Here is a 23,549-nt window from a genome sequence, read left to right on the forward strand (position 1 = left end):
GACTTGATGATCCTTGAGGTCTTTTCCAACCTTAATGATTCTATGAGTCTATGAAAGACAGGGCATGAAGCAAGTGGCTGTGTTGTCAGTTTGGGCAGAGCCCTGGGGCCAAGCTGGGGCTGTATGCTGTTCTTGCAGTTATAGAAAGGTATAGCTCTGCCAGGTGCTTCAGGGCAGTCTTTCACTCTGTGGTGGTGTTTGTCTTTTTCCCCAGATTGATAAATACCTTTATGCCATGCGACTCTCTGACGAAACGCTGATAGACATTATGGCTCGCTTCAGGAGGGAGATGAAGAATGGCCTCTCCAGAGATTTTAACCCAACGGCTACGGTGAAGATGCTCCCTACATTTGTGAGGTCCATTCCTGATGGTTCAGGTAAGGAGCTGAGTATTTGTTTTCCGTATTAAACATTGTGTGCCTCATCAGCAACCTGTTAGAAATACACCAATGCACTACCAAGAACAAGAGCAATTTGCTTTCTGGCAAGCCCAGACAACATTTTGAAGACAGCCTCCCCTCTGTGTGCCTGTGTGCTCCCACAGATGCTGGAGGATTTTGTGATTCCTGTGTCAAACCCACTTTCATGCCGACAGAAGAGCCCTTCCTAGCAGTCAGCCCACCAACAGTCAGTACATTTACACTGACATTTGTCTGCCCAACAGTCAGTACTTCACGTAGGAAGATTTTTTAATTTATGCAATTCACACTCACATGATCTAGATTTTTGACAAATACAGTGGCTTTTAGTCATCTGCTGTTTGACATAACATCTCTACTCCACCTTATTTTTTCCCCAGTGGAAACGTGCAACTTTATGTAGTGAATTTGAGTTTCCTGGCTTTCATTTTGCTTTTTGTGGCTACCTCTTGTAGACTGTCTTAGGGCAAACTGGCAGAACTCAAGGAGGCTGGAGTGTATGGTTCAAAAGCTGCTGCTCTGCTGTACTGAGCTTTTTCTATCCAGATGTAGGACTCGTTTTTTTCCGTGCTCACTGTACCTGATAAAAGTGGCACAAAGAGCTATCAGAAACCAAACGATGTTGTATTGGTATTTGAGACCAAGATTGTCCCTATTACTTAATTTAGTGTTTATAAAAAGATTTAAGAAGAGTATATATATGTATTTATAAACAGTATATAATAGTGTTTATTATTTAGTGGTAACACTGGATTTTCCTTCTCATGTAGCATGAGTTGGTTAACTGTAGTTTGGTGCCTACCACAAATTATGTCCCTGTGTGCAGAAACTGCACAGTTGAAGGAACTGCATAACATGGTTACCTGTTTTGAGGCTTTTTTTTTGAGTTACAACCAAGAACTTAGAGTTGAAGGAACATGAAGCCTGATGCTTTGTGTTGGTGCTGGCTGGCAGGTGGAAATCTTTGATAGTTTTACTTTGCTGTTGCTTTCTGCCACCTTAAGCTTTTTTGTGGAAATGTGATTCTGTCTAAAAAAGAACAAAGAGAGAACAAACTTGAATCCTGTGTTTCCCTTGATGTAGCACTACTGGCCGTGATGTTGAAAGGTTGTGTTGAAATAGGCAGCCTGTTCAGAAAGACAGAAGCTGCCATGCACAGATGGGTCACAGACAGAGGTTGCTTGACGTGTTTGCAGGTGATGTGACTTGAGGTCTTTTGCATGGAATCCCATCATATTTACTGACCCTGAAATCCCCTATTTTTCTTTCATGTGTTTGAGTTCAGTTGAGTACAGACCTGTCATCAGGACTCTGCTCTGTCAGGCACTGCAGGTTAGCAAAACTGAGCTGCTTGCAGCAAGTCAAATAATTTTGCAAATTGTTCCGTGGTGCAAACGGGGGAGACTTTGAGATGCAATATAGCACAGGGAAAAGGGGGTCTTGTGCCTGGCCAGGAGAAGTGGGAGAGATTGCTGGATGCTGCTGGGACCAAGCATGAGCCAGAGCAGTGGGTAGCCCTGGTCTGAGTGTATGTGTGTCTGTACATCAAGGCATTAGTTTCAGATCATGTATTACACAACTACTTCAAAAAGCAACCTTGTGTGTTGCGCATGGGGTGCTCAGTTCTTGATCCTGGGCACATTTGGGGCCTGCAGGCCTCTCCAGGACAGGCATGCTGTGGGCAGTGTGTTTGCAGCATGGGTTAGGGCAAGGCGGTGCTTTGCCCTGGACAATTCCTGTATAATACGATAATAATCTGTATACGCATGTTGTGAGAATCTCTTGCATAGCTGTTAGAAATGCAGGCAAAACCATTCCACTATGAGCCTAGAAAAGGCATGTTGTGACCCCAGGTATGAGCAATGTGTGCGGTGGGTGGGTATTAGGGCGCTTCTTTCCCTGATTCACCTGCGCGTGCCTGCCACATCCTGCACAGATGCAGCCAGGGCAGGCGCAGAGCCTCCTTCCCTCTTCCTTCAGAAGGCTCTGGGGGGGCCCTCGTGGGTGTGTCTGTGTTGCTGTGCCCAAAGTATGGGTTCAGCTCCCGGGTGATGGCAGTTTCTGCCTTCAGCTGTCCTTCCATAAAAGCCAGAGGCTGAAAGCCTGCCCTTTTCCCTGGCCTGTCTCTAATTACTGCCTTGTAAGCTCTTTCCTCTCAGCCTGATTATTATTATGAGAGCTGACTATTCAGAAAAAATACTGTTGTTTAGTTTCAGATCTGTGCTTGTGTACTTTAGTAACAAGGAGCTTTTGAGTGACAATTTTGGAGACTCTGGAGACATTCGTGTTAGCAGAGTTTTTTGCTTCATTCAGAGCTGCTTAATTTACAAAAGCCACAAGTTTTTTTGTCCATAGTGCCCAGAATGATATCTCAAGCTAATTCAAAATGCTTTCAAAGGATCTTCCTAAATTAATTTACAGCAGGCTTGATTGCATCTTGGTGTTATAAAGCATAGATTAAATGCTGCTACTTGGGTTTAATTCCTGAAGTACACTGAAAAAAACCTGCTACTTTGCATAAAGGTTTACATTCTAGTTCAGAGTTTGTTCCTCTTTTTAACTGAAAAGGATAATTCTTAATAATTTTTTTCTTGTGAGGAGCTTGATGCTTATCTGTTAATCTGTTAATTTACTGCCAGATAAGATATTTCTGAAGTGCAGTATTTGTTTGAAGTATGTACCAAGGTGCGTTTAGGCTTGAAAAAAGGCCATCTGGTCCCATGTTGATTTTTCCATTATTTATTGGAGGTAATGGCTTCAATTCAACCAAAGATACTCATACGATAAAGCTTATTTCGGTATTTGGCTTAATGAGACACTTGTGGTAAGTGTTTTGCTTCCGGTCTTGTTGCGGGGAAGGGGATTATGAGTTACTGAATTTGTTACGCCAAACTCAACAAAGGGAACTGCATCTACAGCTTGGATATGGTCACATTTTAAATTACATTTGTGCTGGAGCAAAGCGATGTTTAAAGCCACACTGCTCAGAAACACATGGGGAAGTGCTGCAAGATCTGTATTTTGGCAAACTCTGAGTTTGCCCATGTTTTAAGCAGCAAGAAGGAGAAGTTGCATTGCAATGCAGTAAAGTTAGGAGAATTGTTAGGAGCTCTGGGTTCCAGCTGTCATTTTGCTACACTTTTCTATACGGAGGTTATTGTTCTTTGTGGTTTCTCACATGACAGTGTTTTGTTTCTGTATTACACTGCGACCCTGGAAAACTGTAAGGGCTTTTGCAGTGTCTTTGCCTCTCTTAGGCTGTTCCTGCTGGAGATCCTGCCCCGAGGGAGGCTTTGCGGAGCGGGATGGGGTTCCTGGAGGTGCATGGGGCGATGAGGAGGAGCAGAGTCCTAACCTAGACTTTAGGAGCTTTGGTCTGAGATTGGGCGTAGTGATCTTAGAGGCAAGTCTGGGTCTGTAAATCCTTGTGGATAAATTGCATGCCTGTTATTTTGGTGACTGGTGGTCTAAAGTTGGAAGACCGAATGCTCATGGGTTGCCAGGGATCGCCGAGCATCCCCCAGATAAGGGGGAGTAACTGTGGGTTGGAGTTGGGCCGTTGACCAAAGTGGACACTGTGAATTGAGTTTCCGCAGCTGATGGTTGGACTTGATGATCCTTCAGGTCTTTTCCAACCTTAATGTTTCTATAATTCTGTGATTCTATGAAAAGAGGCCAAAGAGTGCTGCAGGATGGAACTGGCAATCCAGATCAGTGGTGCAGGATGTGTGGGGGAGGCAGCTCGTCCTGCTGTGTCATGGGGTGCTTCTGACACTGTGGAAAAGTACAATTCGATGAGGAAATCAGGATGAGAAAGTGCTGTGCATCTCTGCTTCATCACCCTCCGAGCAGCCTCAGTGAGCCCAGGGATGCTGTGCACAGACACGGATGTTTGCAAAGAGCCTCGGTGATTGACTGCAGTCTGGACATGCACCCCTGTGTGATAAGTTGTGCGTGCTGCTTCCCTAAATATTGTCTTTCTGCAGACTTTAACGATTGCTGTCTTTGTTTGTTCCCTCTTTGATAAGGCGAGATAGCACAAGTGGTTCAGCCAAATTTATTTGCCTTGCTCTCCAGCGGGTGCTGAAAGTGTCATTCCTCAGATAGCCCGACCACCTGTCTCTGTTGCCCGAATTACACCCTGAAGTCTGTGGAGGTGGGGGAGTAGTGGATTTTACTTCAGACCTTTGAAATCCAGATCCCTCTCCACCACAAAGGGAGATAGAGGTATCCTAACTAAAAAAGCAGAGTTATTTCGGAGCTCTGCGCAAGGGTTCGCAACTTCTGGATAACTCCTGCAGCAGTGCAGGGCCGCCCTGTGATTTTTTGGACTGTTGTTTCTCTGGCTTCTGTTGTCTGACTACAGTTTCCAGTGAATCTCTGCTTCCGGGGTGAAATAAGTGGCTCCTGCTTTAACGACATCAGTGTGTAATTTGTTGATTTTAGAGTATTGCACAATGCAGCCACCATTTGCTGCTGTTTGCCAGAATGACACAGGTTCATTTACAGCAAAAGACTGCTCATCAGTGGTCTGACATCCCTTCATTTTACTGTCTCCGTTTTCAACATCTTTTTGGCTTTCTCCTGAGATCTTTGCTCTGCCAGCTTCATCATGAGATCTGGATACAGACTGTGCGTTCTTTTTGGATAAATCCTCACTGCAGTTGGCCGTGTGTCAATGGTGGTTGGCGTTGCTGTTGCAACTTCATGTTAAATTGTAGGGAGTCAGACTGATGCCCTGCAGCTAGAACTTCTTTGCTGTAGGCACTGGGTGTTTGCCTATTCATTGTACTTAACAGAGCTTGATGTTTCCCAGATTTGTGCTGCATACAATTTTTAATCACTTGTTTCTTGTTTTCCACATAGAGAAAGGAGATTTCATTGCACTGGATCTTGGTGGTTCTTATTTCCGAATTCTGCGGGTGAAGGTATCACATGAAAAAAAGCAGACGGTACAAATGGAAAGTGAAATTTATAATACGCCTGAAGATATCATGCATGGCAGTGGAACGCGGGTAAGCACCTCTTGCTTTGGATGTGTCTCTAAAGATTTACTGCTTTCACACTGCCGTTTCAGAAAAACACCACAAGAGTGACCTTAGCATCTTAACAGTTGCACCTACAATGTGCACAGACTCGGCTACAGCTCTTTGTTGATACTGAAAATAAATAAGCAGTAGTTAGTGTAATAGAACAGGCATGAGTGCTGCCAATCTGCTGTCATTGTGTCAGAGACTTTTGTCTGAGTTGGGGAAAAGTGGCCTAAAAGTAAAAATTCTGACTTTTGTAGTAAAGTTACTTTCCACAGGTAGGAATGGTGATGAGGAATACAACTTGGTCTTTGTAAGCGACGAGCTGGAGCAACCCTGCAGTTGTAATGTTAGATGAGGGATAGAAATACTCATGACAGCCACATATCTGTCCTGGCAGTCTGAGCGACTCAGCATTCATGAAGAGTACAAGTACGTTAGAAAAGTTACAGGAAGCTGATAGAATGTTTTGGCACAACTTCAACTTAATTTTTGCTGAATAGATCATGGGGTTTTTTAAATCTCCCTTGTTCCAAGACTAGACAAAATTTGGATCCATTTACTTGGATTTCAGATTGGGTTCTTAGGAATATTTTATTTTTTTTTATGATCAGGAAGTGGATTACAATAAATGTTTTACTGACAGATTTGTCTCTGTGTCAGTGGAAGACAAATGAGAATTTCCATTCTTGGAAAAAGGAAGTTTCTTACAGTTTTTACTAGAATGAAGTGCTGTTTAGGAGTATAAGAGACCTGCAGGAAACTTACAGCTTGTTTCAGAAGAATAAACAAAAGAGGAAAAAAAAGTAAAATTGTACAAAAACAGCATTTATAGCCTTAATGTATTTTCTGTAGTCACCTTGCTACCCTTAACCTATGTATCTAATAACTGCTGGTGTGTTCTTATGCAGTAGTGAGTGTAAGATGGCAATCATGGCCCATAAGTAGCACTGATAGAAGCATTGCTGTGCTATCTGAACAACAGCAATAAAATACCTTTCTTGTAAATACTTTTCTACCATTATTACTGTGTTATCTGGCCAAAAGGTCATGCAGTGGCTTTCCCACAGGACAGGTTTGGAGGGGAGCTGAGCTGAGCTGCCAGTTGCTGGTGGAGGCAGGGAAGTGGAGTGGGCTGCCCGGAGGCAGGTTTAGAGTGTGGGGTTGCTGCCTGCACACCCTGGGGGCAAGTATCTGTCCTGGGGAGGGAAGGCAGGCAGACTTAAGGCAAGACTTGATGAAGACTCATGATAAGAGTGTAAGGAGAAGCCAGGAAAGGAGATATCAGGTCTGCATTCTTCCAGGGCTTTGTTGTATTTATATTTTAACTTTTAAATATCTGAAGGCCGTTTGGCTGTTGGGAACCATCATTGGGAAACAGCAGTGTGGATCTCAGGCTGATAGGCTTTGTTATGGCTTTTAAACTGAAAGAGAGGCGAGCAAGGCTTCCACTGACCCTGGGGGACAGCTGCTGCCATATTTAAATGCCAGGAAAAGAAGAGGAAAACTGGAAGTATCATCAGAATTGCATCTAACTTCAAAGTTGTCTCATGACAATATCCAACTACGACTGAAACGCTTGCTGTGAGCCTTTGCAGGGAGGCATGGCGGATGCCCAGGAGGTGTGTAGGCAGGTGATGATTTGTTGCTTATGACTGATGTGCACAGTTGAGGTTCTCTGAAAACTCTGAGCCAGATTAGTGGAATACTTGGACTGCACTGCCTGTGCAGGTAGGCTAATAATATGTTTTTCAGCAAGCTGTGTCATTACCTTCAGTGAGTTATACTTTTAAAGCCTAATACATAATCAGCTTATTGGATGGATTGCAATTTATGGCTTCATGTCTCACTGTCATGGTTAATTTTGTGATATTTTCTACTTAATTGCGTTCAAACTTCTATTTTTGCCTGTCTGTCAGGCACGGGCTGACAGCTTTGCCAGACAGAGACAGTTTCCTGTCAAAGTCAAGGGCAAAACTCTCATTGACTTTGGCAGTGTAACAGCAGGTCTAAAATTTGGAAAAAGCCTGTCTTCCGTGTCAACTCAGCAAATGGAATGTGCCTTGAGGCTTGATTTTAGTGTTTGTTTTTGCATTCTGCTGCCGCTGGTGGTAGGTTATGGATTTACGGCTGTTCTCCCCATCTGAAGCAGTGGTTTCCTTGCTCCTTAAATTTTCCTCATTCAGGGGCTTGAGCCTGAGCTCAGATCTTCAGCTGCTTGCCAAAGCCTGCTGGCTGCCAGCCAAATGCATCCTTGTAGAGCCCAGTCTGAGCAGGCAACTTCATGGCCAGAGGAAGTAATGAAGCCTGATATCATATCGCTCAGAGTCTTGTGGTTGTATCACTTGTATCACTTTAGGTCTATAAAGGTGTAAAACTTGTCTGGTCCTTTCCTCTTGGCTTTAGTGTTCACTTTGTCTGTCTCTTTGATGTTTGATACAATATTGGGTTTGGATGTCAATATGGGCATGGGCACGTATAGATGCTTCCTTGAGTCTCCTTACGAAAAATCTTACTACCATCAATGGTAGCAAAATTAATAAATGCCTTTCTCTCTCTTTCTGCTGCTGAGCAGTGCCTTCCCTCTGTGCTTTATTAAAAACAGTAGCACAGTCAGACTGTGCATCACTGACTAGATGCTGCTACTGTCATGTCAAGAATGTGGCTAATAATTAATCACATTTGCCTGTGCAGGCTGGGGCACGGGTTACGCTCGCGCACCCCACTGCCAGCCTGGAGCCCTAATGACTCACGGTGCATGGCTTGCAGCAAGCGTGCGCGCCAGCTCACAAAGCATGTTAGCTTCAGCAGGTCGTGCCGGGACTGCACGGGCAAACACCGGCAGGTGCATGGACTTTCCGGAGTGCTTTGGGAGCACAGTTGGACTTTACAAAGCAGGTCCGGTCTCTTCTCTATACAGTTGTGGTTCATTGCATGAGAGGGATTTTCGTAACAACATCCAGAGTCAATATTTCTGCTTCCTGCTCTCTGAATTCCTGAGGGGTTTGAGGTTGGCCTCTGGTTATCTTTTGTAATCCTGGGAGCAGCTGAAAGTTTAGTAGGATTGAGTATTTAGCAAGTTACATTCAGATGGAGAGCATAATAAAAACATATACCCCTGTTATTTCTGTAATCCTCCTGCAGAAGTTGTCATGTTTTATTATTTAACTACAGTTCTTTTTGTAACTCCATTTTCTCTCTCCCTTATCTGGACAGCTGAAAATAGCCCTATGGAAGTGTAGCAGCCTAGGTTGCTTTCCCATGATGTTTTCCTGCGTACGCTCAGTGAAATGTCCTTGATTCGCCCAGGACAGTGAATGGCAACATTTTCCCTGGGAAACTACTTCTGCTTAATCAAATCTGACCTTGTTTTAGGAATGAGTTTCAGGTGTTTTGTTAAATCGTGACATTACAGACACTGCTTCTTGATGTGCTTTGAATGGCAAAATATTCCTCTTGTTTTTTTGCAATTGCTGCAGCCTGTCTGTAGTGCTTTCCCATCTCTCTGAGACTCTGTAAATTGTTCTTGATAAAGCTGTGCAGGCTAACTGCAACCAACAGATAGCTTTTTGTACTCCCTCCCAATTATTCCAGTCTTCTGGGCAGTTCTGCTAGCCTCATCCCACCAATGCTGCAGATCGGGTTGTTTGGGTTTTTTTTGTTTGGTTGGTTGGTTTTTTTTGCAGGGAGTTAAAATGTGAAGCACAGTTATCTTCTGGGGCAGGTGGTGACTTGTAAATAGGTTTGACATCCATTTCTGGTATGGATCTGTTCAAGGCATGTCTGGCTTTTGGATACTGGTCGATACAAACATGTATTTTTGTTGCTTGAATTGTCAGGGCTAGATTTTGGCTTCGAGTGTTGCAGTCTACCTGAGAGGCTTTCCAAATACCTTGGTGCGAGAGACACCCTTCACCTTCAAGCCCACATGTGGCCTGGCTCCTGGCCTGGCTGTCAGGCACTCGTGATGCCATTGTCACAGGGCACTGCCCAGGGGCCATCAAGGTGGCTAGGTGGGAATTTGTACCCGCAAGCCTGGGGCAGGCTGCCTGCATCGTTCAGCATTATAAAAAATGCAGAAAATGTTCCCATTTTGGATTGTGTCTCAGACCATGTAAAATATTTAGACAAATCCCCTGGGTTTCCTTTTTGTTTGTTTGTTGTGTGCTTTAGGAATAGATTTGTGATGGTGTCCTTTTGGGTGGCTTCCGCAAAGCGCTGGCTTCTTTAGTCTCGGAAATGGTTGAGTGAAGCAGATGTTGATCTTCTCTTAGCTGTAAAAGTACTCAGCCTCATGTGAGACTGGATCCAAAATGTTCTTTTGAGATGCTCCTTCCTGTTCTTGAAAGGTTAAAAGAACATTTTTGTTCTCATCAAATGAGGGTTATGGCAGGGTTGAGAGCCACGTGCCACTTTTTTCAGGAAAAGCGTTTTTATATGGGTGTAAAAGATGCCATGCAGAATTAGGTGTGTGAAAGGACAATGTATTTCATAATTTATTAACTACTAAGGTGGTAATTTACACTGCCTGAGAGTATTTTCGTAGGTATCTCATTTATAAATCTTTAAAAATTTGGAGCAGGTATTTTCCTCTTCCCCTCACCCAGTACAGTTTTCGTATGCAGTTTGAAATACTTTCGCCCTGAAACTGTATCTCTAGTCATGGTTGTTTTATTTCTTTTTGTTTATGCTGTTTTGTATTTTTCATTTTCTTGTAGCTTTTTGATCACGTTGCTGAATGCCTTGGAGACTTTATGGAGAAACAACAAATCAAAGACAAGAAATTACCAGTAGGGTTTACATTTTCTTTCCCGTGTCGACAATCCAAACTAGATGAGGTAAGAAGATTTCACAATTTTCTTATTACGTAGAAGAGCTACCATGTTATTAAAACCCTGCTATGAAAGGCATATTCCAGACAGGTCTCATTTTCGGGATAAATGAGTGTTATATTTCACTGTCAGACTTCATTTTTGTGTTTATGTTCCTGTCTGAAAGAGCTGGTTAACAGATGACGAAGAGGCATCTGATGTTTTGTACTGCCTCTGCATGAGCTCCTCGTATGATGGTTTACTGTGTAAACACGGCAGCGGTTTTGTCAGCCTCCTGTGCAGCCTTTTTTACCTCTCCATGGGATGTAACTGGGAAGGACTCCGCCCAGCAGCGTTTGCTCAGATTTTGATGAACTTCCCAAGAGCACGCACTGATCCAGATCAAGGTCTCCCTGCTGAGCAGTGGTGCTGAGCCGTGCTACGGCCTGGATGCTCAGCACCGAGGGGGATCGGGCAGGGCGCCTGGAAGCAACGTGCTTTAAAAACGGATGGAAATAACCAACGCTCTATGAAGTGGCTGATGTGATTCCCATGACAAGGATGCTGTGGTATTTTCCTTCTCTTGCTCATTCTATCACAAGTGACTCAACAGCCGCCTGGTACAGCATTGCTATGGCAACGGGGTAGCAAATTAATGAAAGTTAAATCCGCACAAAACGCTGAAGAGGTTGCACCGTTCAAGCACGACCTGCTTTTCTATCTTGCAGGTCTCTAGGTTAGCCTGGTGCAACAGCTCCCCATGTGTTGGTACCGAGGAGGGCCAGGGGAGACATGACTTTTATTACATTTCATACTTCTGGAGCTGGGAAGCAGCTTTCACACTTCTGGAGCCAAAACCAGGGGTGTTCACTAACTCAGCATCTGAACGTAGCTAAGAGCAGAGAGCTGCCTTTTCCTGCATCACTTGAGAAGAGATGAGTTGATTTTGGTGCAACTCTGTGATCTGGCTGTGGTGCATGGTAAGGCGCAGACTGATCACTGCAGCAGAGTTGTGCTGGGGATGAGGGTGTAAATTTCGAGTTGTCCTTGTGAAAATTTAAGTTAGCTGGGATGAAGTTATGCTTGTGTGGGGCAGGGGCAGGCAGAGAGCATGTGGGATGGGCTGGGGACACCTGCAGAGGCTTGCAGATGAGTGATGGTAGGGTGGACTCTTTCTGAGAGTTTTTATGATATTTTGCACACTTAAAAATATGTTTTCTGGATTCTGTGGGCCAGATTTGTTCCTGGATTGCTGCTTCTGTGAGGCTGTGCTTGCCTGGGTGCTGGTTTGATGCTTGGCGAGCAGAAGGAGGCAGGGTGGTCCCTGATTTCTCCGAGAGTGACAAGGTGGCACCCCACGGTTGGGCCTTTGTCAACCCCACTGCTCTCCCTCTCTGCTGCCAAGGCCTTACTGCAAACCAGAAATTCTTTCCGGCACTGTGGCTGGTCACACTGAGAAAGAGCTGCTCTTTGCAGTGTGGTTTGACTGGTTTCCTGAATGATAAAAGTAACGTGGACCAAGGAGCCTTTTTGGTCGCCTGCAGAGTGGGCTTTGCCCGTGGTTTTCCTGTGCAGCAGCGCAGGGCTTTGCTGGGTTTCTAAATGATGATAATGAGGATGGCACAGTGGCAAAACTTAGGCAAACTGAGTTTGTGGTTCAGTGGTAGGAATACCTCCTGGTCTGGAAAGAGCTCCCCTAGTCCCTCTGTCCCCCGTAGCTTTGGGTGGGAATGCAATTCCAGTTGGGAGGGTGAATGTGCACAAGTTGTGGTTGATTTTTAAGCTGAGATATGGGCAAATGTACACATGGGCAATGGCTGCTTGTGCCTATAGGCTTCAGCTTTTCTGGTTTTTGGCTTCTTGGACTCCTGTTGTGATAGATGTGAATGTTGTGATGGATATGAAAAGCTGAGCTGATTTGAGTTGTCTTTCCTGTTGAATATTGTCAATGCATTTTTCTTTCTTTTATTATTACTTAGTTATTTAGTGAATGCTCTGAATCAGCTAGGCATGATCTAAGTAGAAAAAAATCAGATGTAGTCGTTACCTTGGGGGATTTGCAGGCTCTTTATGACAGTTTGCAGACAAGGAATTCAATACCAGGATGTCCTTTTTGATCCATGCTGTAAGTCGGGGACATACGTTGTTGCTACATTTCCAGTATTTCCATTTGCCTTAACCCATAAACACGATCATGTGCTGAAACAAGCCTGGGCTGTTGGGACTTCAGGCAGCAAAAGTGCAGCAGTCAGATACCCGCCACAGCTGAGTCCTGGACGTGCAAACATCACACCCCTTCTCTTTAGTCAGTCCCGCACAGTCAGCTTTTTCTGAAAGCAGTCAATTTCCATGGCCCAAAAGGATTAAATGGTTTTCCAAGAAAAGCTGTCGAGGAGTAACAGGGAGAAGAGGGGGCTGAAAAATACAAAATGCAAAAGCCATTTTCTAGCAAGGGAGGGGAAAACAATTTCCCAACTTTCAGCTTACTGTAATGAGAATCAAAGACCACCAATTGTCATGGGTTGGGTTGTTAACGTCATATAAGAAAAGTGACCTGAAGATGCATTTGAAGTATAAAATCTTGTTTTCAAGGGGAAAAAAAAAATCAATTTGTCTTATGGTGGCATCCTGTCGAATATTGCTCTCTTGTTTTGTCAGGGTATTCTCATAACATGGACGAAGCGCTTCAAAGCAAGTGGAGTGGAAGGAGCAGATGTTGTGAAGCTGCTTAACAGGGCCATCAAGAAACGTGGGGTAAGTTGTACTTCATTCTTTTTTAAATTCTGTATCACAGAAAACTGGCATTTCTATGTCAGGGACCACCCTTCATGTCACTGATTCGAGTGTGTGATCCAAGTGATGGTGCAGCTCTGCTTTCTTGCATGAAGGTGGGCAGTTTTACTGTTTGCTGGGAAAATAAAAATATGTCAGAGTTGCTGCGTGCAAGCTGTGGTTTTCCTCATAGCACAGAACTGAGTTACTAGGTTGTGGTTTGTGCCTGGCAACCTTCAGTGATTTTATCACTCTCCAAAAACTAAGAAAGTGCTGTGTGTCAGTGCTGCAGCTTTGCAGTGATACAGACATGTCCCATTCCTGAGAAACTGCATCTTGTGGTCTGGACTCAGCTGAGTTGTGCAACTGGAAGCAGGAAAGGAGCAGAGTAGAAGAGAAGGGGGATTTCAAGCTCAGTGAGCTGTGTTGCTCCCTGCAGTCCCTCACTGCTGATTTTGTAGAGGGTGAAGGTGACCAGGTTGCTGATCTATACAAATAAAAAGGCACTGAGCTTGAGATGGAATGAATTTGGCTTTGCATAATGCTTGCAGCCAGGTGATATGTTGATTACTCAGCATCCAAATTAATCAGAAAGTGGGCAGTATTTGCTCTCTTTGGGCAGTTGTGGACTCTTAAGAAAACCCAAGTTTTATTATCACTGAGCAGCATTGCTGTAGTCAGTTACTATCATCAGACTTAGACAGGTAGAATAACACACTGAAGAAGCTGGAAAGGAGTGACTGCACGTCATTTGGATAGCTTTTTTAATTACATTATTTGCTTATATGTTTATATTAAAATCTTAGCTTGAAATAAAACTCCTAGATGTTTTAAGTGAATTATATGAGAAATACGTAACTTGGGAATATTTTCTAGACTGACTCCTCAAGCACCTGCATCAAATTACTCCATGACGTTTAACTGCAAGAGTTCCTCCATCCCTCACGTATAGCCCTTTTCTTTCCTGCCTAAGGGTGCTTCTGTGAGAGCAGGTCTTTGCTCTCTAGAATTTTGCTACTGCTGTTTTATTGTTTGCTTAGTACATTAGTCTGCTCTCATTGTCTTCTTGGGTACGTGGGATAGGGAACCGGCAGACAGAGCAGGTGATATTGAAAAAGATGAGCAGGTGGTATTTAAAAAGATATTTAAAAGAGATTAAATTATTTGTCTACTGTTCCTTGTGAAGTTAGTTGATATAAGCAAACCAGTGATAAACACAAGCTGTTTTCCAGAAAAGCCATATGGGCCAAGTAACGTTTTGTTTCTCCATCAGGACTACGATGCAGATATCATGGCTGTTGTGAATGACACCGTTGGGACTATGATGACCTGTGGTTTTGATGACCAGCGTTGCGAAGTTGGCTTGATCATTGGTAACGCACATTGCCACTGTAGCATGCACGTAGGTTTTCTCCTTTTGCCTGGCCTGTCTGGTTAGCAGCTTCTGATGTCCTTTCCCTAAAGGCACTGGCACCAATGCCTGTTACATGGAGGAGATGCGGCACATCGACCTGGTGGAAGGGGATGAGGGCAGGATGTGCATTAACACGGAGTGGGGGGCCTTTGGAGATGATGGCTCACTAGAAGACATCAGGACCGAGTTTGATCGAGAGATTGACCGTGGATCCCTTAATCCTGGGAAGCAGCTGTGAGTGAGGCAGTTGTCTGTGAGCTTTGCTGCTTTTGCTTTCCACTCCATGCTCCCTTTTACACTTGTGTTATGAATTCAGCAGTTCAAGCAAGCTCAGCTTTGCCCATGGTGAGGCAAACTGCAGCTGGGCTCTGCCTCCCAGTGTTGCCTGTGGCCTGCTGGGTGACTGCTGCTGTGCTCTTCTGCAGGTTTGAGAAGATGGTCAGTGGGATGTACATGGGAGAGCTGGTGAGACTCATCCTGGTGAAGATGGCCAAGGAGGGGCTGCTCTTTGAGGGGAGAATCACCCCTGAGCTTCTCACCAAAGGGAAGTTTGAGACAAAGCACGTTTCTGCCATAGAAAAGTAAGTACCTGTCCTGTTTCACCCCCTGGGGTTCACAGTGACTCTGAAAGTTAATTTTCCAGCATCTCTTTTCGCTTTGTGGGGAGATGTGCTACACTGGGGGTGGCTGCCATCCTCCAGCACAGGTGCAGAGCTGGCATGTATGGACCCCCAGCAGATGGCTTGTGTCCTCTCTGAGATTTCTTCATTTTCCTGTGTTGGGAGGAAGTATGAAAACCTACCAGTCTGTGTAGCTACAGGGTATGTGCTGTGCTACCTCTCGCTCTCTTCATAAAAACTCAGAAGTCACTATCCTGCAGCTAAATGTGGCAGTGAATTGGCTTAGTGCCTCCGAGCAAATACTTGTGTTGCTCCTTGCTGTCTCCACGGAATCGCTGGGCAGGAAGAAAACAAGCGTGACAAGGCAGAGCATTCAGTCTCGTAGGCAGTGCCGGGTGCTACGTGGTGACCTCTGAGCTATGCGCCAGTTGGTTTCTTATGGTGTCATCACCCCTTTGGTCAGGAGTGATTGGCTCTCCCCCCCTGCATTTTTAAAATTGACATCACTGGGATAGTCTGTCCTGTAGTCATTGGGCTGGCTTTTCTTTTACAAGTGCTGCTGATTTTGGTACACGTGTATATCAGTACTGTTGATTGCGAGTGCAATGCCAGGAGAACAGCCAGTAACTTCTGCAGTGCCTGTTGCCCCTGCCCCATTTTACTCCTGTCCCTGCAGACCATCTCATCTGAACAATTTTCCATTAAATGTGTGTGTTCGTTTGTCTTAACCATAGAGGTCCCTGTAGTGGACCAATGTAATGTTGAACAACAATGGGAAAAATGCAGTTATTGAGAAATTCCGTTATTAAGAGCAAAATTTGCTATGAAATCCCCTGTCACTCCCTGAAGAGCACTTTGGTTATAAGTGGGGGGCACATCCTTGTGCAGCTTCAAATTTCTAGCTGATGCTAGCAAGATGCAGTAGTCCTTAAAAAGATGTATGGGGTGCCGTTAGTAATGACAAGATATATTCCTTGTGTTTTTGTCTCGTAAATGATTGAGGTGGACACGGATAAGTTTTGCCACAAACTTTGCTCTCAGGCTGGGTGCTAACGTGGGAAAAGGCAGTGCAAGAGGCAGAAATCCAGTGAGGTTGTAAAAGTCTGGAAAGAGACCCATTAGGATGAAATCACTTAGGCAACCTTCGCTCGGGGTTTTGTTTTTCACACTGGGCTTAGTGTCTTGAGACATATGAACAAGCAAGTGTGGGATTAGGTGAACGCTTAGGCTTGTGCTGAATTGTGGGGCTGGTGCTTCCTGCTCCAGAGAGGAGAAGCTGTTTGAAGTCTAAAGCATCAGTGTAAGGAAAAAGCATTCAATTTCTCCAGGTCTGTAAAAGTGCTTGGAAGTTGCTAATCTTCTTGGGGATGCACTGCAGGAGCTGTCATGGGGTTGCTGCTCTGCTTGCTCGGTACAAGACTTGGTCTGACCATCTGGCACAAGGAAAATGTGGTCTGTGTTGGAGGGATTATTGTTTGTCTGGTTTCCAGTGACATGAGGTAGCTGTTGCCTTGTGGGAAACAAACTTGAAGGAGGGCAGGCTCTTGGGTACACATGGGAGTAATCCTTCCATAGGGTGGCTGCTATAGTACCTGGAATTGCATGGTTTGTAGGTGGCGTGTTTGGACCAGCCTTTAATGGAAAGCTGTTTCTATCTGTGAATGAATGCATATTTAAAGCATTTTATTTCAAGCCTCATGGAGCTTCCCAGTCCAGATCCCTAAGAATTTTTTTTTCTGACCCCATTCTCAACCCCAGGCAGGGACTTGCATGGTTGTATGCACCTCTGCCTTGCATTTTATAGCTCCCCCACTAAGATACACCCTTTACTGCTCTCTCTTTGTAGGAGCAAAGAAGGTTTGAACAAAGCCAAAGAAATTTTAACCCGCCTGGGGGTGGAGCCATCCCACGAGGACTGCATTGCCGTCCAGCACGTCTGCACGATCGTGTCCTTCCGCTCAGCCAACCTGGTAGCTTCCACGCTGGGTGCCATCCTCAACCAGCTGAGGGATAACAAAGGGGTTGGCCGCCTCCGGACCACCGTGGGGGTCGATGGCTCCCTCTACAAGATGCATCCGCAGTGAGTCCCTCTGCTCCTGCTGTTAATACTCTTCACTTGCCATGGCCTCTGGTTTGCAAAGGGTTGAGCATGTAACCCCAAGGTGTCACCTAGACGTGCAGTTTGGGTGTGAGATAAGGCAGCTGAAACATGGGCGAGGGGGTTTGGTCTGAATGGGGAGCTCAGGGGGTTGGAGAGATGTCTTTAACTGAACAAATAGGGTGAGATTTTAAAAAAAACAGACCCAGAGAAACTGTGGATGCCCCATCCCTGGAGGTGTTCAAGGCCAGGCTGGATGAGGCTTTGAGCAACCTGGGCTAGTGGGAGGTGTCCCTGCCCATGGCAGGGGGGTTGGAGCTAGATGATCTTGAAGGTCCCTTCCAACTCTAGCCATTCTATGATTCTATGATGTAGTAAATAATAACTGCTGATAGCAAGTCAGTTTCCAGTCTCGGCTGTAGGATTTAGCTGTAGGTACCGAAGGGGAGCAGAAGGATAGCAGAAGGGGACGTACTTTTGCATTGGAGCTGGCTAGGAGGGTTGAGTGTCATTTATGAAGAAACTTTTGAAAGGAGAAATATGTTTAATGTTTAATTTTCAGTTTCTCATTATTTTGTTGAAAAAATATTTTCCTTAGTTAAAGAAAAACATGAATTTTTGGCAAACAAAAAGATTTCCAGGAATGCTATTTTGACTAGCTTTTCCAGATGGACATGTCTACAGTGTGTTAAGATAACATACATGGGCAACTTTTGTTTCTGAACTGTTTCCCCACGCTATCTAAACCAGTGTGATTTCAGGACAGCTTGATGACGCCAGGAGAGGGGATCAGAGCAGCATTGGAGCCAGGGGGTTTCTCCCATCTAGGGTTAGGCTCAGGGGATGAGACTCTGATGCTCCTCCCTGCTTTTTGCTGGCTTCTCTTAGAAATTCAGGAAGAAAGAGGCCATAGGGAAGAACTGCTCTCCCCCGGCAGTTTTCCGACTTGGGAGGCTGTAGCTAGTTTGGGTGTGATGGGGCTCCTCGCCCGTTCTGCAGTTGGTCTGTGTCAGCAGCGTAGATTTTGGGGGCTGTTGGGGAGGCAATGCAGACGGTGGGCTTGCAGCCTCCCTTCTCCACAGGTATGCCCGGCGCTTGCACAAAACCACCCGGCGCTTGGTGCCTGACTCGGAAGTGAGATTCCTGAGGCAGTGGGAAGGGAGCGGCAATGGTGACGGCGGTGGCATACCGGCTGTCGGAACAGCACCGGCTCATTGACGAGACATTGGCCGAGTTCAAGCTCACCCATGAGCAGCTGCTGCAGGTGAAGAAGAGGATGAGGGCAGAGATGGAAGCAGGGCTGAAGAAGAAGACTCATGAGACTGCCAAAGTGAAAATGCTGCCCACCTTCGTCCGCAGCACACCGGATGGGACAGGTAGAGGCATGCCCCTGCTGGGGTGAGAGCACTGGCTTGGCTGCGGAGCACCCAAAATGGGCTCCCAGTGATGGGGTTTGGGTTTGGTGGAGGGTGAGCAGATCTGGTGCAATGAAAGAGGAGCCTCCTGAGCTGTGCAAAAGAGAAAATCCCAGGGTAGGGCAGCCTGTGCTGCCCTTGTGCTGCTTGCTGACAGCCCAGCCCCATGTATTTGCCCCTCAGTGCAAGCAAGCCAGGGCCTGGGGAGAGAAAATCACAGCTGGACTCATAACCTAAACCCATTTGAACCCTGTCCTCACAACCTGAGTAGTTATTTGCATTTTGGGGTGGCTGGCCGAATTTCTGCTTTCTCTCAGGGACCAGTTGTGTGGGTAGTGTTGCCCTTGTTGGCTTAAAAAAATTTCCCTTGTTGGTTTAAAACAAAACAAACCCAAGAAACACAAACAAAACAGCTGGAATAATCAGAGCAGCATCTAAAATCCTCCTTTGATGAAGATCTTCCCAGCTGAGAGTTTCTAAGAGATTTTATATCAAAGCACTTTCTGGTGAAAGCACTTTTAAAGATTTTACTTATGGTTCTTTAAATGCATGCACGCATATTCTTACAGAGAATGGAGACTTTTTGGCACTTGACCTTGGAGGGACAAACTTTAGAGTTTTGCTGGTGAAAATCCGCAGTGGTAAGAGGAGAACAGTTGAGATGCACAACAAGATCTATGCCATTCCTATAGAGGTGATGCAGGGAACAGGAGAAGAGGTGAGGATTTGTGTTTCTCTTTGGCAGCACTACTACTTTTTATATACCTTCCGAAGAGCCTGTAACACGTACAACTTCAAATGCATGACTTTTCTCTTTAAAGCTGTTTGATCACATCGTTACCTGCATTTCTGACTTCCTGGATTATATGGGGATAAAAGGCGCCCGTCTTCCTCTTGGCTTCACGTTTTCCTTCCCTTGCAAGCAGACCAGCCTGGATGCTGTAAGTTCCTTAGTATCTTTTGAATCTGCTTTTGTGCTTATGCTAGGCCTGATTTCTCTGCCCTCATGTCATCTACATGATGTTTACAGGCAGTTTGCACAGTGTGGGGGTTCATGCTCTGACCCTCACTGATACAGCTGCTCCTATAAACAGTTCCTTTAAAGGTAGTAATGCAAATGCTGCTCAGCCCATGGCTGGGGCAGGTGAGAGCATTTACATTTTCTGTGGTGGCGATACCCCTTTTTTAAGGTGTCATTTTTTTTTTCAAAACACATAAACCTGCTGGACTGTGATACTTCTGGGGTTTTGTGAGCAGTAAGCAACAGTCCACCCCTGCTGCCAGCTCCTGTTCCCCAGCTGATCTGGTCTCCCAGATGCAGCGGATGGACCAGGGCTTGCCCAGCTTTGTCACCCTGCAGGTGACAGTGCAGCCTGCAGCGTGTCCCTGACAAGTGTACCCATTTTCCTCTTTGCTTTCATGTTTAATTTCTTCACTGCCACATACTTCCACCATCTTCACCTGTGCAGCTGTTAGTAGTTTCCTGTCTGCTTAGCACTTTTTTTGAAGAAAGGCATATTTTCTGTCACACCTTTTTTTTTTTTTTTTTGAGTTTGTTGTTTCTGTCACACTTTTTTTCTTTTCTTTTGAGTTTGTTGCATTGCTCTGGAAATTTGGAAACCAAGCGTGATTAGTAGTTTTAGATGCAAATTCCACCTATATAAAGAGATATTCCTCTTCATAGGAGACTTTTCTGTATAACCTTACACTAAAGCATTTGAAATGTCAAGTGTACAGAATAGCATTTGAGTCTTAGAGAAAATAAGGTGTATATTAATACATAAGTGAAGGAGGAAATAAGCAGTGAACCAGGAAACTTGATAACCTGTTTTATTTCTTTTTAGGGTATCCTCCTCAATTGGACAAAAGGCTTCAAAGCTACAGACTGCGAGGGAGAAGATGTGGTGTATTTGCTTAGAGAAGGAATTAAAAGAAGAGAGGTGATTTTTCTTTTGTTTTTGTTTTCTTTTTCTCCTCCTACTTCTCCCCCTGCTCCAGACTTGTCAGACTTTGTGGCTCAGGCTGGTTCCCTCTCACAGGGTTTGTGTGCCTCGAGGAAACGGGCTGTGCCTCGTGTCCTGCACGGAAGGTGTTTGCCTTGCAGCGGGTCCAGATACAGCAGCCCCTGATGCCATGTGGCTGTGCTGGCTCTGGTGCTGGCCTGTAGCCTGATGATGACACAGGATGGGCTAGAGGGTGTGCAGTGGAAATGGGAGAGTTCAGCCACCAAGTTGAAATCCCTACTCAAAATGAGCCACACTGGGGATTTTGTTTCATTGGGTTTTTTGCTTTGTTTTGTTTTGTTTTTTCCCCAGAGACTACAAACTTGCTATATTTGGCAGAACTTTCAAGGCTTCTTTCCAAACCCTGTGGCAGCTTTCACTGCATCAGAGCATGGAGAAGGCAGGAGTTTTCAATGTAGTGATTGCAGGAATCCACCTCAGTGCACCCTAAATGACAGTTTTTTCCCCTCCCAACCCTTGTTCTTGAAAAAGACTCAAGCAACTTAGCTGAATCTTTCTAGGAAGGGAAAAAAAATAGCCTGAGGAGAGCATTAATTTTAGCAGAGTTTTCTTAGCAAGTGAGAAGAGGATCTTAAAAACCTTTGCTACTGGACTTGCTACTGCACTGCTGTAATATAGAATGGCAATAGCCCTCTACCATGTGCCTGTGTACAAGATCTGTACTTAAATATATCTAAGCCAAAGAGAACAGCCAGGAATATACTTTTTCCTGAAGACACAATCTATTGTAGTTAGACCATGTGAGGTCTTAGTTAACTGCTGGCATGTGTAAAATCAGGCTGGTGCTTTCAACTGTTTGTTTCCAGTGTGCTTTGACAGAATTTCCAATGGTATAATCCTTTCTTGTCCCCTTTGGTGTGAGGGGTTGCCCCAAGCACAGAGTTCTCACTGTTTTATTTCTCTCTTCCAAAGGAGTTTGACTTGGATGTGGTGGCCGTGGTGAATGATACAGTGGGCACAATGATGACTTGTGCATATGAAGACCCAAACTGTGAAATTGGACTCATTGTGGGTATGTGTTAGAGCTGCTTTTTACTTGGCACTTTTTTTATTAAACAGCACGTGGACACATCTGTCTATGTTCTTGTGGAGCCATCCCTGTGGTTAACTGATATAAGTGGGGTGTCTGTGAGTGAAAGATTTTTAGACTAACAGCTATTCCTTTGGAAACAAGCTGTGTGAATGAATTAAGAGCAAAACTCAACAGCCAGCTTAGTTCTGTGCGTGGTGCATTGAGATAAGTGAAGTCTGTAATGCTGAACAAATCCTGCCTGTTTTAACTGGGAGGGCACTGTGCTGCTTGGGAATCAAGCAAATGTGGGTTCAAGTAGCCTCACCAGCTCCTAGATAGCCTGTAAGAGTTTCCCTGCCAGGGTTTTCAGGTAGCACACAGCTTTCCTTGAGCATGTAATCTCTCAGAATAAACTTGTAAAACACAGCAGCAATTCCTGAATGGCATGTGATGGAAAGCTCTGACAGACAGAATGCAGCAAGTGACAGCTCCCTTCCCAGCAGTGAGACAGCTGAAATAATTCCACAGGCAACTGCTGGTGCCTTTGCAAATGCCACGCTTGGGGTCCCTGAGCACGTGGTGGCGTGAATTCCCAAAGCTCTCCAGAGAAATGAGTTTTCAGAGGGAGGGAAGGGGACGAGGCACCTTCAAGCTTTAAGGACACTTTGAGCTGTGTGGCTTGTAGGAAAATAAACGCCACCAGTTTCTCCTCCAGACAGTTGGAAAATATCCAGGATGAGTCAGCACAGTGTGGTGTGGATAGGAAGCCGTGTCTGCGCAGCTCCGCTGGTGGCATGTTTTCCAGGACAGAGTTCCCTGCAGGAAGGACAGCGTGTCCTTGGGGTGCTGAGAGCATCCTCTGAGTACCAGCCGCTGCAGGCCTGCCAGCATGCCTGCCTGCAGAGCAGAGGGTCAGAGGTGGCCTGGGTACATCTGGGATAATGAGAGCCAAAGCCCTGGGGCTGTGAGAGCTCCCTCTGCCTGGATTGCCTTGGCCAGACCAACCACGCTTGCTGCATGAGCTGGCAGCCTCCCTGCTCTCCCTAGTGCAGGGAGGTGGTGGGTGAACTTCCCTGCTGTTGCTTGGCAGGGAAAAATATTCTTGCAAGGGCGAATTCACATTGCCCTGGTGCCCTGTCTCTGCCCAGTGCCGCTTCTGTCCAGGAGAACTGATGCTTTGAGTTTCCCCTGATGAATACTTTGGAAACTGCCACTGATGAGACCAGGTCTCTGCTTTGCATCTGCTGGCAACAGGAGATCTTCTAAAAGCCTGTCAGTCTAACAGCCTGTATTTAATAGGTATCCACATGTTTAGGCAACCCACACTTGGCTCAGTCTGGACAAAGAGAGGTGGTGTTGGGAGGCTGGCCAGTACTGCTGGTCCACAGCTGGGTTTGGTCTGGTTTGGTCTCACAAACCTGGGTCTTGGTCTGCAAGCCCAGACTTTCCCCCTAAACCCCGTGCTGTGGCTCAGCTCTCCCGCAGCAGGGGAGCACTGCAGGAGGACCTGGTTTTGCTCAGAATTTATTGATATACTACCATAAAAAATCTCAAAGGAAAACAGACTTGCTGATATAATTGGTGCAGAATCTGTGATGTGGGGTTAAATGAGAGTTTGGTAGGCAACTTCAAGAAAACTTTTGCCTCAGATAACAGGAAAAGCTGCCTCTCTTTGCTAGTAAAGCTTTGCTCCCTGAGGCCTCTGTGTACATGGAGCGCTTGTAAATGCCACACTCAGTGGGATCCCCTTTAAACAGTAACCTTCTTGCCAGGGAAACTATTTAAGTAATTTGAATCAGAAAAAAAAAAACAAGCAAGAACTAAAAAATATACTGCCATTAGCTGGTAAAGCCCCTGGGGTTTACTTTGCCTGATACCTTGGAACTTGCTGAGGTTTTCACTTCAGTGAATTTTCCCCTGAACTTTGTGAGTCT

General features: G+C 45.3%; 1 protein-coding gene across 1 annotated transcript in view; it reads left to right on the forward strand.

The window, feature by feature from the left end:
* The first annotated feature begins 218 nt into the window (after window positions 1-218).
* LOC104467197 (hexokinase-1-like) overlaps window positions 219-23,549 on the forward strand; it is a 29,331-nt gene continuing 6,000 nt past the window's right edge. Inside the window, 14 exon segments of the mRNA XM_010080884.1 lie at window positions 219-377; window positions 5,286-5,434; window positions 10,168-10,287; window positions 12,919-13,014; window positions 14,306-14,405; window positions 14,497-14,680; window positions 14,872-15,027; window positions 16,913-17,146; window positions 18,247-18,309; window positions 18,311-18,540; window positions 19,149-19,297; window positions 19,401-19,520; window positions 20,424-20,519; window positions 21,516-21,615. Coding sequence (XP_010079186.1) covers window positions 236-377; window positions 5,286-5,434; window positions 10,168-10,287; window positions 12,919-13,014; window positions 14,306-14,405; window positions 14,497-14,680; window positions 14,872-15,027; window positions 16,913-17,146; window positions 18,247-18,309; window positions 18,311-18,540; window positions 19,149-19,297; window positions 19,401-19,520; window positions 20,424-20,519; window positions 21,516-21,615 — 1,939 coding nt within the window. The 5' untranslated portion in view covers window positions 219-235.

Source organism: Pterocles gutturalis, unplaced genomic scaffold, assembly GCF_000699245.1.
Source record: "Pterocles gutturalis isolate BGI_N339 unplaced genomic scaffold, ASM69924v1 scaffold45804, whole genome shotgun sequence".
NCBI classification, from domain to species: Eukaryota; Metazoa; Chordata; class Aves; order Pterocliformes; family Pteroclidae; genus Pterocles; species Pterocles gutturalis.